At 41.1% G+C, this 15887-nt stretch overlaps 1 protein-coding gene across 3 annotated transcripts in view; it reads right to left on the bottom strand.

Annotated features, from left to right (window-relative positions):
* TGFB2 (transforming growth factor beta 2) overlaps positions 1-15887 on the bottom strand; it is a 92771-nt gene that overhangs the window by 75297 nt on the left and 1587 nt on the right. For 2 of the 3 annotated variants that reach the window (XM_003930344.4, XM_039463466.2), the window contains exon 2: positions 297-380. The exons of the other annotated variant lie outside the window; for it this stretch is intronic. In XM_003930344.4, coding sequence (XP_003930393.1) covers positions 297-380 — 84 coding nt within the window. The remainder of the gene's footprint in view (positions 1-296; positions 381-15887) is intronic. 3 annotated transcript variants of the gene reach the window in all.

Genomic DNA, 15887 nt, shown 5'->3' with positions numbered 1-15887 from the left:
TCAGCAAAGGTGTATGTCAAATCATTCTGTGACCCCGAGAACACATAGCTCATTCCCACAAGTCATTCTTTTACATGCTGCAAGATAGTCATTGTATCACTTCAAAGCTATTCGTCAGTTTTTCTCATGTACACTCTTATTAAAAAAAATTCTAGGCACCTTTGTGATCGCTTAGCTACAAGGCTGCATTTCGGAATCTCATCTTGCCTCCGGCAAGTTCCCCAAGGAGACAAACACTAAAGATGGATTTGATATAACTATGTCAAACGAGGAATAAAGCAGACAAGTGTACTCACCAAGGTACCCACAGAGCACCTGGGACTGTCTGGAGCACAAGCTGCCCACTGAGCCAGAGGGTGTTGTAACAACTGGGCAGACAGCTAGGAGTTTTAAAAAGCACAGTCATTAGCTATTTTACTGAAGAGATGCCTGGCACAGAACTATACAAAGACTCAAAGTAGAAGAGGGACTCATTCTTATCATTTCCCCAGAAATAAGGTCCCTGCTACCTGGGGCCGGGGAATTAGACACTGAGGATCTAAGGAGGATTCCGGATTCTAGTCCCAGATATTCTGACATCCCTTACAGCAGTCAGACTCCTGGATTCAGTTTTCCCCTTAACACGTTCTAATGTTAAAATAACAGTGCACAATTTACATAGTGAAATGGTAAAATAAATACTTTGATTTATATTAAAGATGAATAAGAAAGGCTTTGACCTCCTTTGACAAAAGGCAGCCTACCTATTAAGAATAAAACTTTGGTTTTCATTTGACTGGCCTAGATTTCAGTGTTCTTAAAACCACCTGTCATCATTTCTAATTCGCATGTGAAAAACTCCTTCTTGAATTGAGTCAAAAATACAAGTGAATATTGGTTTGGGGCTACTTACCTACTGTTTCTAAAGCTAGAACTCTCTGAAATGGATTAAACACATCTTCTGCGATAGTTATTACATCCAGAAAATTTGAACTTCACTTTCTTTAAAGTAATAGCAACCCAATTTGTATTTTGCCCACCATTTTCTTAGAAAAGAAAGCATACCCCCTCCCCACCGAAAATACTGCAGACTGAAGAGAAAACATTGCTGGGTGTTCAAAAGCTTTTCTATCAGTGGTAAAGTCAATAAACATAGAGAATTTTTGCAGGAGAAGATGTGAATTCAAACCCTCATTCTGTCACTGATTTCCTGTGAATCCATGGACAAATCTATAAGATGAGGCAGGCGTAACCCCAGCCCTGAGGGTTTTTATAAAATTGAAATGAGATGATATATTTAAAACAGACTGACATATAAAAGGTGATGAAGGAATATGAGCAGTTGTCTAACTTGTGTAGTAACAAAAGAAGCCCTGACTGCCTTTTAGGCCTGGCATGAACATTATTCTTTCCTAGCTCCTTACACACATTGAGAATCCATGAACCTTCCTTTTCCATAGGGTACGTCTTCTAGAAGTAACACTACTACTATTCAGACCGGACTTGAAACCTTCCAACACAAGACAAAGGCTTTGTGAACTCCTTTCTCGATGTTTATTTTATTTTATTTTGCCACATGTGTGCCTCTTATCACTCAATGTTTAAATGGATAACAAAGACTTTTTCCATACTCTGGAACTTACCATGTCCAATATTCAGCCCACTAACGAGATCCCAGTGACAGATTTTTCACATATGTGTGGATTACACCTTCTACACATAACGCTCTTTAGCTGAGATATGGGACTCTGAATGGCCTGTGTGGCATGGAAGGCAAAGACCCGACAGCCGGGACTCTGCAAGCACATATTACTATCATGTTGCCACCATATGCTGCTTCCAGCCAACATCTGCTCACATATGTTCCCACCAATAAGAAACCATGCTGTTTATTTTTAGAGGCTTCTCCACAGTCTTACAGGAAGAAAATTCCCTCAAATAACCAGTCGGCAAAGACAGGAAGCTACACTGGATATAAACTGTTTGTCACAAGATGAACAAGTCAAACAAAGTTTTCTCATTCATATCTGACCTTTAAAAAGAGATGCTGAAAGTTATCTTAAATACAAATCTCGAAGACTATAACCAGAGAAAGGCAGAATATGCAGAGTAAGTCACTTGGTTAGCAATACTTATTCTTCGAACTATGGCCCTATGCATTTCTTGGGGGGATTTAAGTGCTTTTCCTGGGAAACAGCACCTTCTTCAGGCCAGTGTACGCCGTGGTGCAGAAGAGGGACAACTCTATTCAACAGAATTCAGATCCCAAGGTCACCCAGGTCATAGGAACTCTGTGTGGGAATAAGGTGAGATAATTATTGCCACTTGCAATTTCCAGCATGCAGTTAGTTCTCAAGTATGCACCTTTGGTGTACTTTCACTCTGCCTTAAAGCAGTATTTAAATCCCTTCTTTTCTTTCCTTTCTTTCTTCTTTATATTTAAGCAAGGCGGGAGGACAGGGAGCTCTGGTGCTGATTCAATGCCTTAGAAGTTAAGACCATGAATTAGATAGAAATGTAAAGATGCTAACAATTGATCAGTCCACAGAAAGCAATCCTTGGTTTTAAAATAATCAGTTTTCAGCCCAGGCGCGGTGGCTTACTCCTGTAATCCCGGCACTTTGGGAGGCCAAGGTGGTCGGATCACGAAGTCAGTAGTTCAAGACCAGCCTGGCCAGTATGGTGAAACCCCATCTCTAGTAAAAATAGAAAAATTAGCCAAGTGTGGTGGGTATGCCTGTAGTCCCAGTTACTCGGGAGGCTGAGGCAGAAGAATCGCTTGAACCAGGCAGATGGAGGTTGCAGTGAGCCAAGATCGTGTAATTTCACTCCAGCCTGGGTGACACAGTGAGACACTGTCTCCAAATAATAATAATCAGTTTCCAATAATCTATATCATTGAAGCAGCACTGAGGTACAGATACACTCTATTTAGAACAGTGAGGTTTGGAGATATGTAAAAATGCTTTATGAAATGTAAACAATTATGAAAACCAGAGACATTTATAGTCTTAGAAACATAATTTTTTTGTCGTTTTAAATTTTATTTTATTTTATTTTATTCTAAGTTCCAGGATACATGTGCGGGACCTGCAGATTTGCTATGTAGGTAAACGTGTGCCAGGTGGTTTGCTGCACCTATCAACCCCACCACCTAGATATTAAGCCCTGCATGTATTAGCGATTAATCCTGATGCTCTCCCTTCCCACTCCCCACTGACAGATCCCAGTGTGTGTTGTTCCCCTCACTGTGTCCATGTGAGAAACATAATATTTTTAGAAGAACCCAGGCACTCACTGATTTATGATGGGGGACTACAGGTAACACAAGTCATAAAATAGAAGCAGTCCTAGAATTAAAACTTTGCATGGGCAATTTACAAAGTAATTAAATGACTATGAAGTTAATTTAACTATAAAAGTGTTGGGGCAGGGCATGGTGGCTCACGCCTGTAATCCCAACACTTTGGGAAGCCAAGGGAGTGGATCACGAGGTCAAGAGATCAAGACCATCCTGGCCAACATGGTAAAACCCTGCCTCTACTAAAAATACAAAAGTTAGCTGGGTGTGGTGGCACGTGCCTGTAGTACCAGCTACTCAGGAGGCTGAGGCAGGAGAACTGCTGGAACCCGGGAGGCGGAGGTTGCAGTGAGCCAAAATGGAGCCACTGCACTCTGGCCTGGCCCCTGGTGACAGAGCAAGACTCTGTCTCAAAAAAAAAAAAAAAAAAAAAAAAAAAAAAAAAAAAAAAGGATTGGGATTTATTGTTGCTCGTGATGACACGGCTAAGAAATAAAGCAACAAAATGAAAATATACAGTGTTTCCAGAGTATGTTTCTGAACTATCTGCACAAGAATCACCTGGCCTTTTTTTTTTATCAAGATGCAGGTTTCCAGAGCACACCTTAAAACGACTGAATTATAATCTGAATTGGGATGGGCAACAAAGCTTGGGAATCTACATTTATAAAGGTACATCAGTAATTATTTGGCATGGTAAAATTTGAGAAGCCTGATACAGGTCATCATGCCTTACAGGTTAGAAAGGCCTTTTAGAAAACCTCATTTGACCTCGAAACAATCCAATCAGGTGAATCAAGGAAAAATTATTCCCTCATAAGGGCTCTCTGTTCTGAGTAGGTAGTGGTTTTGTATAGTGTAAGTGTCTACAGGGTAGAGATAAAGCCATCCTTACAACAGTGATATCTTAAGCAAAATTAGATGTCTTACAAATGTAAACTCCCTATCAAATAAACTCCTGCCTCAATCCCTCCAGCCTCTCCATGCAAACATAATGCATCTCTCTTGTGATTCAGTAATTCTATAAGTGGGTACAATCATTCCTCCCAACACTGAACTACAGTGAATTTCTACTCTTCTTAGAGAATTCTCAGCAAATGTTACTGAGAAAGGGAAAACTGATCCAAATGTACAACGATTCGGGGTCAGCTTGGATCAAGACCCTCTTTCTATAATCTGAGTACTTGTGACAAAGAGTTAATAAAGTTAGACATGACTTTACACATAGTTTCATTATTGATGATGATATTTCCTGACAGGGGAATTCTTCTGAAATATATCTCTCTCCAGGACAAACTAGCACCAGTCACCTCATTCCACACAGAAGAAAGGCTTAAGTTTAGTAGGTAGAACAGAGGCAGTTCAGGACTTAGTTTAGAGATCTGATCAGTGACTTTAGTTAACAACATAGAATAACCCGAGGCTTAATACTATGAAGAAATACAAATGAGTGACTAAATTACTATTTAAAACAACATGATGTTTTAAAAATGCCTCAAGATATCTCAGACAGAAAACAGTGAAGACAGAGCAAGCCAGGGTGGTGAAGTTTAACAGACACATCTGAAGGTGGAACCTGGTGCTTCAGAGCCTGAGGTCATGGCTATTATTCAGCTTTGCTTCTGCTTGGCTACTTCCAAGTAAGAGTCAGAAGGTTTGCAGCGCTCCTTCCTCTGTTTCCCTCTCTAATCTGCAGAGCCCAAAAGGCCAAGCATGAGCTTGAATGTAGAAACGTTTCCCCACAAAAGCCCTGACTGACCTCTGGGGGGACCAAACCACCCATCCTTTGCACAGAAATGTCCTCGGTCTGCGATTGTTTCCTTCTCCTGCTAAGGTAGAATCAGAATAAGTTATTCACACATTTTTGGAGTTTCTAAGCCAGCAGCTTTATTACAAGAGTTCACTATAAAGGAAGTAGAAACAACTTCAGTCATATTGCTATAAGATGTCAAAGTAAAAGTGAAAATCAGATTAAGATAGGGAAATAAATGATCCTATTTTTTTAAAAATTCGAAATAGAATAGATGACAAAGTTACTGCTACAGCTGGCATAGACAGAAACATCCCTGATAAACTTGGTCTAAGAAGCATTGACATTACCAACACTGAATGAATCCAAAACTTTAAATTATATTTCCCAGAAAATTCCCACTTAAGTTCTGGCAACAATAAATATTTTAGTGCTCTTAAAATCCACTAAAAAGTACACAGTAATCTTTTTCAGATAGAGAGATTTGCAGAGACCAGTGGACTCGCAGTCATTTCAGTGTCTTTCTCAAAACCAAATCTTGCATTCACAAGTTCACAAGATGAAGTAACAAATAAGGATTCTTACAACAGCCTAAAATTATGAATGAAGAGTTATTTGCAAACTAGCTTGTCAAGACAGAAGTGGCATTTGCCAGTGTGGTATGGGTCAGATAAGAAAAGCAAAATGAACAGAGCCAAAGTCACAGTCACAACGTTTTTCTTTTTCTTTCAGAAGACCAAAAAGATGTGACAGTATTTCCTTAAACAAAAACTCCAAAAGACCAGCGTGATTTTCAAATAGCTGCTCCATGACTATTTTTCCCCCCAGAAACGTAGCTTCTCTTCTTCAGAAATAACCTGTTTCATAATTACCAACATATAGGTAGCTAGGAAGGCCTGAGGTACTGGGACACGCTGGTGGAACACGCTGGTGTGAGAGAAAAACAGCTGCCCGTGGAGGAATGGAAATGCATTCAAACTATTTCCACAAGGTTTGGGCTTCACAATAGCCAGGAAGCATTTTCCATTTGCCTTAAGTTCCTCAAGTCATTATGGTCAAGGGAACATCTAAGCCAAACATTTCTGACTTATCAGGCAGTAACAAATCCAAGCGTTCATTCCAGAGAATGAAGGGATGGTGCCGGCCCAGGGAGGATCACTTTCTCAGCACGATGAGGCTTTCCCTCCTAACAGACACTAAAGCCAGTGAACTCAATTCCTCTTGGATGGCAATGTTTTTCCGCACCAGTGAAGTGGTGTTACTGGGTTGCCCCAGGAAAGCCAGGAGGCCAACTCACTGAGAGAACATGCTGCACTGTGCACAAGCACCCAAGGTCTTAGTGTGGCTTCCCCTCGCTGGTGTAATTCCTCCTCCTCAAACCTCTGCAGTGACTCTCCACCAGCCCCTCCCCTTTGTCTCATCCAGCTTCCTCTTTGACATTTCTATACCCTAATATCATACTATTGCGAAAGCCTTTATTTATTTATTTATTTAGAGACAGAGTCTTGCTCTGTCACCAGGCACCAGGCTGGAGTGCAGTGGCACGATCTCGGCTCACTGCGATCTCCGCCTCCTGGGTTCAAGCAATTCTCTTGCCTCACAAGCCACCACACCCAGCTAATTTTTGTATTTTTTAGTAGAGATTGGGTTTCACCATGTTGGCCAGGATGGTCTCCACCTCTTGACCTTGTGATCCGCCCACCTTAGCCTCCCAAAGTGCTGGGATTACAGGTGTGAGCCACCTCACCTAGCCAAGCCTTTTTTAAAATGAATCCACTGAGGCTAAGAGGCGGCTGTGGCAGTGCTTGGTTGCAGAGGTCAAATGAGGTCTACCTGAGTGTAACCACAGCTGCCTGACCTGCCTCAGCCTTAACTCCAAATGTCCTGGCTTCTTTGCAAAGGGTGGAGGTGATACGAGACAGGGCACCTGTGAGGAGAAGCGAATCCAGCCCAGCAGCAAATTACACAGAAGCCCCATCTGCGTGTCAGCCTTTTATCAGCAACAGCCCCTCTTTGATTTGGATTTTGAGATCCAGAAAAATGAAGATGCAAGTACTATGTGATTCTTATGCACCTTCAGAGATCAGTTCAAATAGTTTAAACAATTTTTCTCAGCGGGATGCAGTGGCTCACATCTGTGATCACGGCACTTTAGGAGGCAGAGGCGGGAGGATTGCTTGAGACCAAAAGTTCAAGACCAGCCTGAGCAACATGGTGAGACCCCCCAACTCTATAAAAGATCGCAAAACTTAGCCAGGTATGGTGGTGCATGCCTGTGGTCCCTGCTGTTTGAGAGACTGAGGCGGGAGGATCACTAGCGCCCGGCAGACGGAGGTTTCAGCGAGCCGTGTTTGTGTCACTCACTCCAGGCTGGGCAACAGAGCGAGACTCTGTCTCAAAAAAAAAAAAAAAGAAAAAAAATTCCCCTAAAAATTTATATATGCTTTGAAACAACTGGCACATGTTGAGATGTCAAAAATTAAAAAAAAAAAAAAAGTTTGATTTCCAAGATGCTCAGGTTTGGTGGAGTATGTACTATGTGGATTTTCTTCTCTTGATTCCACAGACGGGCTCCTAACATTCATTAACTAGAAAATGTCTCTGAGGGCAGATGTCATGCCTCCACTTAATTTCATTTTCCATGTGCTTCGGCTACAGCCCTCTATACCATGTGCACAGACTGCTATTCTTTCATTTCACAAACGTCTATGTGATTTCACTGATTCTATATATTTTTCACATTCTGTTATCTCTATAATCCAGATTCTCTCTTACAATTGATGGCGGAGTTAATTGGCCATGATATTTAGTTAACGTTATGTTCTAACTAATAGTTAAATTGGCAGTGATATTTCTTTGTTAGTGGCACACAAAACAGTGGTGCTTTTTAAAGTCAATGAGATTCTATGAATAATAGCTGCTGTGCAAACAAGGCCAGAAGCAGCTGCACCAGGTGCTTTTTCACACACATCATCCTTTACAACCCCTAAAAAGTCGATGTTCTTCTTTACAAATGAAGAAACCGAGGCTGGGCTAAGTGCAGGGGGTTCAAATCCAGCTGTCAAGCCGACAACGGCAGAGCCAAGATCTGAATTCAGTAGGAAGCAACTTAAATATCAATGAGGCAGTTTTAATAACTTGCACTGAGAGAGCCAAGTTGCTAACCAAAACAGGACCACTCTTCAACAAACGCCACAGGCCTGGGGTAGGACTTCTTGTCTTTGATGTTACCGCTTCCTTTTCAGCCTTCGAGATTCCTTTGGTACAATTCCTTTTTATTTATTCTCCTTCCTTTATTTAATGGGTCTGTCTAGCTCCAAAGTCCACACTCGCTGTATATCATCTTCCCTTCCCAAATAAATTAATTCTCTGAAATTGGAATGCCCTGTCAATAAAATGTATCCAAATTTTTGTGAGGAAAATGGTTGCAGTTCAAAAACAAAACCAAGGCTGAGCACCGTGGCTCAAGCCTATAATCCCAGCACTTTGGGAGGCCGACGTGGGCAGATCACTTGAGATCAGGAGTTCAAGACCAGCCTGGCCAACATGGTAAAACCCTATCTTGGCTAAAAATACAAAAATTAGCTGGGCGTGGTGGTATGTACCTCTAATCACAGCTACTCAGGAGACTGAGGCAGGAGAATCGCTTGGACCTGGGAGGCCGGGGTTGCAGTAAGCCGAGACTGTACCACTGCACTCTAGCCTGGGTGACAGAGCAAGACTCCATCTCACAAACAAACAAACAAACAGAAACAACCAAAGGCTGAATAAATCACACTTTTTGTATCAATTAAGTGCAGAAATAAATGCTGAATATGTTCATGGCAAGAAAAAAAAAAAAAAAAAACCCAGCAGGTTTTGTGCAAGACTTCAGAGGTTTATTTTCTTTTCTAGGGAAAGAATTCAGAACTTGTGAATGTCATTCTGGTTAACAGAGAGAGACTCACCATTCTCTCATGGATGTATTACATCACTTACCAAGAGGGTAAGAAAGGTCATGCTCTCTATTTCCTGGGCTCTGTATTAGGGCTTCTATTACCTGTGCTGGCTGAAAGCCTGATTTCCGTAACACATCACTAAGTAGAAAGAGCTATTCCAATTTCCTGAGATGTCAAAGGGACAATATGAGTATTAACCTCATAGGATTGCTTCTATTAAAGAGTACATAAATGTAAAATATTTAAAACTATGCTTGGCCTATAATTAGTCCTCAATAAATGTTAGCTTTAATCATCATCATTATCATCACCTTCATTATTATCTGATAATTGGAACCAGAAAATACATGGTGATGAGAAGCCCTGTGCTCTTTAGCATAGTGACATGACCCATCAGACCCATTTTCCCTGATAATGAAGGAAAGGACACTGCATCTCTCCACATTTCCTGGTCCTGACACCTCTTTGAACTCACAGATTCTTCTTCTTCCTGTGGTTCAATCTTATTCTCTAAAGGGAATGCTCATTCAGCAAGCATTCCTTGATCAAACACAATATGTTAAGCTCTATAAGAATACAGATAAGTTAGACCTGGTTTCTGTTCCGAGGCAGTCTACAAACCAGTGAAGAAGAAAACCCAGAACAGAGATAGATCTTACTAAGATAAAAAAAAAAAAAAAAGAGGCAGAGATAGAGATAACCATCAGTACAGTAATAATGCAAAGGAAGAGCTAATTAAATAAGACTAGGACAATCAAGGAAGGTTTTCTAAGGGGGTAGCACCTGACTAAGCACAGAAAGATTTTGTTTTGTTTTGTTATTTTTAGAGGCAGGGTCACATTCTGTTGCCCAGGCTGGAGGGTAGTGAGGCAATCGAGGCAATCATAGCTCACTGCAGCCTCAAACTCCTAGCCTCAAGCAATCCTCCTGCTTCAGCCTCCCAAGTAGCTAGGATTACAGATACATGTCACCAGGACCAACTAAATTCTCTGTAGAGACAAGATCTTGCTATGTTGCCCAGGCTAGTCTTCAACTCCTGCCCTCAAGTGATCCTCCTGCCTCAGCTTCCCAAAGTGCAAGGTTATAGGCCTGGGCCACCATACCAGGCAGAAGAATTTTTAAAAGTGTAAAAAGATAGCTTTCTATGTGGAAGAAACAGCAAAAACAAAGACCCCAGAGGCATGAAAATAAATGATCCATCTGGGTAAAGGCAAAGAGGATGATGTGACTGGAATATAGTTTTCACGCAGGGATTTAGTGAGAGGAGGGGCTGAGAAAGGAGTAGGGACCAGACTCTGAAAGGTCTGAACCTAATAGCCTAAACTCTCAGGCCTTCTCATAGGAGGACTAGAGGGCACCAGGCATGGTGAATTACCAACCCTACATTCTCTGTTTTCAGCCCTACCCCATCCCTGCCGTGAAGTGGCAGAGGCCACCTAAGGAACAATCTGTGTGAGCAAAGTTCTACCCACTGAGTAGAACTATTACAAAGAATGAGCTGGAGGTTCCAAGATATCTCAGGTTAATGGAAGTGGTTCCCAGGGCATCGCTTATAATCAAATTTTCGTCTCTCTAAAATCCAGACCCTCTCTTAAAACCAATGGCATGTTCACTAGAGTGCTATTTTTTTTTATTTAGTGGCACATAAAATAATGGTATATCCTAAAGTCAAAGGCATTTGAGACTCAGAGAATTGCTGCCAGGCAAAGCAGGCCTACTCCACGCCAGAAGCAGCTGCACTAGGTGCTTCTTCACGTCTGTCATCATCAATCCTTTACAACCCTAGGAGGCAGGTGTTATTTTCTTCTTCTTTACAAGGGAAGAAACTGAGGCCTGGTTAAGTAAATGGAGTGCTGTCTCCCACAAACTCAGCAGAGTATCAAATGGGGACACGATGTGTGAGCATTTGACCGTCCATCCATGCAGACATTCCACCACAATGAAGGAAAAGAAGCCAACCTAGAGAGGGTGGGGAAGAGGCCAAGGGGCAGTTTTATTCAGAGTCAAGGCCACCAAGCCAATTCAGAAAGTAAGGTAGTGGTGAGAGTGCCGTGCAGTTCAACACCCACTTCTGAATATCAGCGCTTAGGAAAGAAACAAAACAACCAACCATCAAAAGCAGCTTGTGGTTGTAGCATGATGCAAATTCATTCTAAGCAAATGATAGAAGCAAACTTTTTAGTCTAAACAAACCCATCGAAGAATCCCTAACATATTATTAAATCTAAAATAAAATACCTGGAGAAGACTGAACTCCCAGGTTAGAAACTATCATTGTTCAGAGGAAATTGTTTTAAATGAAAGCACACACATGCCTTCAAAATGATGACGCACAGGTGTTTATCTCCGGCAGAGACACATTTCATCAAGCTGCTCAGTGGAATAGACCTGTGAGCAGAAGCACTGCCTAAATAGAGCAAGCACATCTGGCAAGTCCAAATCCTCTCTCCAGGAGCCCATCAGTACCGGAAATGCTACATCAAGATAGTGGAGAGGGCTATTCCCAGAGCTCTTCATGCAGTCTCCTGCTCACTGCTCACCTTACTCCTGAACCTATAAGGGGGTGCGTGGGGCAGACACAGGGGTAGGCGGGCAGCAGTGGCAGTTGGCCAGAGTCCCACTCCAGTGGTGACCCTGCACACCTCTCCCAGGACCAGGCAATTCCACTCTATTTCTCGAACCTTCTAAATATGCACCTAACGTATGTTGTAATCTCTGGGCAAAGGCCTACGAGTCAATGACCTCCTTGGTTCTAACCCAGATTTGATGTGGGTTCAGCAGTGAGTCATTAGCCCTTTTTTCACAACTCAGTTTCCTCTAGGAAAAATGATCTGTCATTCTTTCATATCTTTATATGAAAGATGCTGTGACTATGTTACATCAGCATCTTTTCACCAGGGAGAAGTCATCATTCAAAAAGTGCAGCTCCTCCAGTGGGCCACAGGGGGTGCTGTGGAGACACAGTGGGCTCCCCCAACCCCTTCCTTCTGTGGGGTGGAGAGGTTCCCCACCTGCCCCCCAACCTCTGCCAAGCCTCTCTTTCATCGGGTAGGGTCTTCTCAGGAGAGGCGTAAAGCTGGCTGGCCTCACTTTGCAACAAAGACAACCCAACTGCTTCAGTTACAAATAGTATACTTCTTTGAGAGGTTTTTCTAGTCTTTGAAAAGTAAGAAAAAAGAGGAAATCCTGAAGGAGGAGCATGTGGCCTAACTTAAATGCAACCACGATTAGGCACCAGAGTTAGTACAAGCAATGATGCCATAAAAAAGGGAGAATTAAAGCTCGGTCTGTTGTGTATTAATAACTCAATCATTCTGGAAGTCAAGGAGTTCAAGTCTGTCTTTGATACCCTCTCTTTTTCTTTCTGTTTCTCTCTTATACACCCACATACAAACACACAGAGAATCCTAAAAAGTAAAATAGTAAAAATACTTACTACATAAAGCAGAAGAAATACCACTATGCTCCAGCAATTGCTAATATTTTCCTTCATCGGGCAACTGGCCAACAGACCAGCAACTCGTATATAGAAAGACATATTCATGAATTGAATGCTAAGTCACATTCCCCAAAACCATCGTGTCATTGGTTTTCATTCTACATTCCACAATTTAACTTGGAAAATTACAGAGGAAATAGAAAAGGAGATTGCTTCATGTTAAATATTTAACATTCATGTGAAACAATTACAAAGGAAACCTCATTGTGAATTTTCGGGCTGTATATTTTTAGTTCATCCACTTCAGAATGGTAGAATAAACCAAGATGATTATTTACTTTCTCCGGTTGCCTAGCTTGGAGATCCCACTCTTTATTAACACAAACTGCTTATTTTCCTTGCAAGGAGAATCCATGATAATTCCTCACTTCTTTTTTCTCTGTTCTAATATCACACTGCTGCTGACTGAAGCTATGAATGGATAGGTAACACCATCACTTAAGCTAAATAAATGGGTAGTTTTGATGTCTCTAATTTAGGGGCTTTAAAACCACAAAAATAAAGTATACACCATACACAATGGGCTAATCCACACTCCATTTAATTAAGATAACTGTCTGACTATCCTCCTATTCAGTGACCTCATTTGAATGTCCTTTGATCATAAAGATATTTTATTTTTGCTACTATTTTTAAAATGGTACTATTAACAGAATTCAGTAACCCCAAATAAATACCAGGGCTCCTCAATAGGGGCATTACTGACATTGTGGGCAGGATAAATTCTTTGATATTGGGTGGGGGGTTGCCCTGTGCATTACAGGATGGTTAGAAACACGCTGGTTGACCCACTAAACAATAGTAGCACCCCTCCACTCCCAGTCATGATAACCAAAAGTGTCTCTGGACATTGCCAGACGTTCCAGTGGGAGTAAAAGTAGGGAGGTTGGGGGAGGGGGCGGGGAGACAAAATCACCAGGGTGAGAACCCTAACATGTGCTGATTGGTTACAATGAAAAAGGGAGAGAAAAGAATGAAAATGAAAATTTTGTCTCTTCCTCTTTTTGACTGTCCAACTCTCAACAGATTTTACATGTCAATGATTTGAATTCTTCCTGTGTCTAATGGAATCACCCTTTCTAAGTTTGTAAAACTTTGTGCAGCATCTTTCAAATACATGTGCCCTGAACTTCAAACGGATTGTTAAACAACTAGAAGTCCACTAATTCCCAGTAGGCAAACTATCGGTAAACCTTAGCATAACTCCACTTTGAGTCTTAAACTAACAGCACATGAAGATATCAATACGAATAAATTCAAAACTAATCAGACCCCTTTTTTAAATGTTGACACAGTATTATTTATATCCCATAAATACATTCTTGACTAAAATTCATCCTAGGAGATTGGCACCTGGCCAGTTCTATTCATATTTACTGTATTTATATAGTACACTTGGCCAAGGATAATATTTAAGACAAAATATGCCTGAGGGCATATACAATATCTCTTATATTTTTACTTTTAAATCTCCACATTGCTAAAAATATTTAGTCTGAACTTTATAAAATGTCCCACAAAGGGCTATCAGCAATCTGTAATGATATATAGCTCATTGAGTATAATTAGAGCATATTTGTAATACTTGAGCTGCAGTCACTCCCTGAACACTAATAAGTTGGTGGTAAAAAATGAACCAGTGATCTTTCCCATGCCTTCATCTCTGGGGCTTATGACCCTCACCGGACTCACTGCAAGGAATGACAGGCACACTCCCTCCCCACAGCCACTTCAGTGACAACTGAGTTAAAAGTTAGGCAGAAAAGACCTAAAGAGGGAAAGCTGGTATATATGCCAATGCTGTACTTTCAATTTGATTTTCAAAAATAAGGTGTTTTTTTTTCTTTTCTTTTCTTTTTTTTTTTTTTTTTTTTGGAAGGGTTTGCTATATTCCAATGTAACTAGAAAAGTGCTGGAAAATCAGTTAACCTATTTTCTATAAAATTATCCAGTCCTTGCACAGTAGTATCAAACCTGCTGTTAACATGGCTGTCTGCTCCTAAATTTCCATACAGAACACAGACTTTTTTATAGCCTATATTATCTGTATGAAAACTGGCAGTATATTTTATTTATCCTGGATGTATTGCAGGTTTTCATTTATTTGGTGGCTGGGGTGACGTGGAGAGGAGAATCCACACGTTGATGTTAAATGCCATACTCTGAAACCCTCCTAATAATCTAGGAATTTTTCCAGTTTGTTGATGACCGTGACCCCGGGTTGGACCATCTCAGCTCTTCAGACTGAAGTGTGCTTGAGAGAACAAAGAATTAATGCCCTCTTGGGTTACTTGCTCTCTCCACACCTATTCAGTAATGAGACCAGAGCTTCTTTCTGTGTTATAAAAGCTCTGGCAGTTTATTAGAACGTTTGCGTATAAACATTGAAAGATGAGTTATTCGGGTTCTACATAACATACTTTCCTCTCTGCCTAAATACCAGTAGAACCGGTGCACGTGCTAGAGGAAGCAAACTGACTCAACTCCTTGTTTGTCTCAATGGTTTTGGACTAATTACAATGAACTTTCTTTCCTAATATCTCCCTGGCTCCACCCCAGATAGAAAGCTTTACTTCCCGAAGGGGATAACCAGGGGTGGAGTATATTTATCAACACTGCTGTGGATAGTGCCATAATTACAGTAATAAAATCATCCTGCTTGCCAGAATTCTCTGCATCTGTTCTGCTATACAACAAGAACAGGAGACTCTGCAGAAAAATAAAGGTCATCGGGAAGACTGCGGTTAGATACACAGGCTGACTTCTGAGACCGTCAAGTACAAGACATGACAAGTCACATAGCTAGGACTTGTCAAACTAAAAATAAATATTAAAAAAGAAAAGCACCACCCTGCAATTACCACCTCTATGATAAAATTATCAAGATGGCTGTATTATCTATTTAGGCAAGACACAGAGACTTTGCAAAGGCAGCCAGCAAGTATATAGGGCATGGAAAGGGGAGGAGAGAAATGAGCAACCAATGAAAAGTTTACGACTTGGGATCTGGAATAGGCAAATGTTGAAGAGCTTTTTGTTTGTTTTTTCCTTTTCTTCTTCTTCCTGGTATTTAACCCCTCTCAGGTATTAGTGGATGCTGCTGCCTCTTTTCTTGTTTTATTTGCTTGTTTTTTAAGAACTCTGAAATGATTCTACACTGTCCCTTCCCTTCCTTTACAGTAAATCATTTCACTCCCATTGCTACTGTATGCCAGCTGGTTTTGAGGACACTGTTCTCAGAGAAGCCAGTTAAAAAAAAAAAAAGCGGCTGTCGTCTACTCTTGAGTTTTAGAAATGCATTGAAATAACTGCAGGAAGCCTACGAAAGGCAGGAGCAGGATAACAGACCAGAAAAACGTAAGAAAAATGATCTGCTACACTAGAGTTCTGAATAACTCAGGTTTGGGTGTATTCTGAAAA

The sequence above is a fragment of the Saimiri boliviensis genome, chromosome 14 (genome assembly GCF_048565385.1).
Source record: "Saimiri boliviensis isolate mSaiBol1 chromosome 14, mSaiBol1.pri, whole genome shotgun sequence".
Taxonomy (NCBI): domain Eukaryota; kingdom Metazoa; phylum Chordata; class Mammalia; order Primates; family Cebidae; genus Saimiri; species Saimiri boliviensis.
This window is presented reverse-complemented; position numbering and strand designations above follow the sequence as displayed.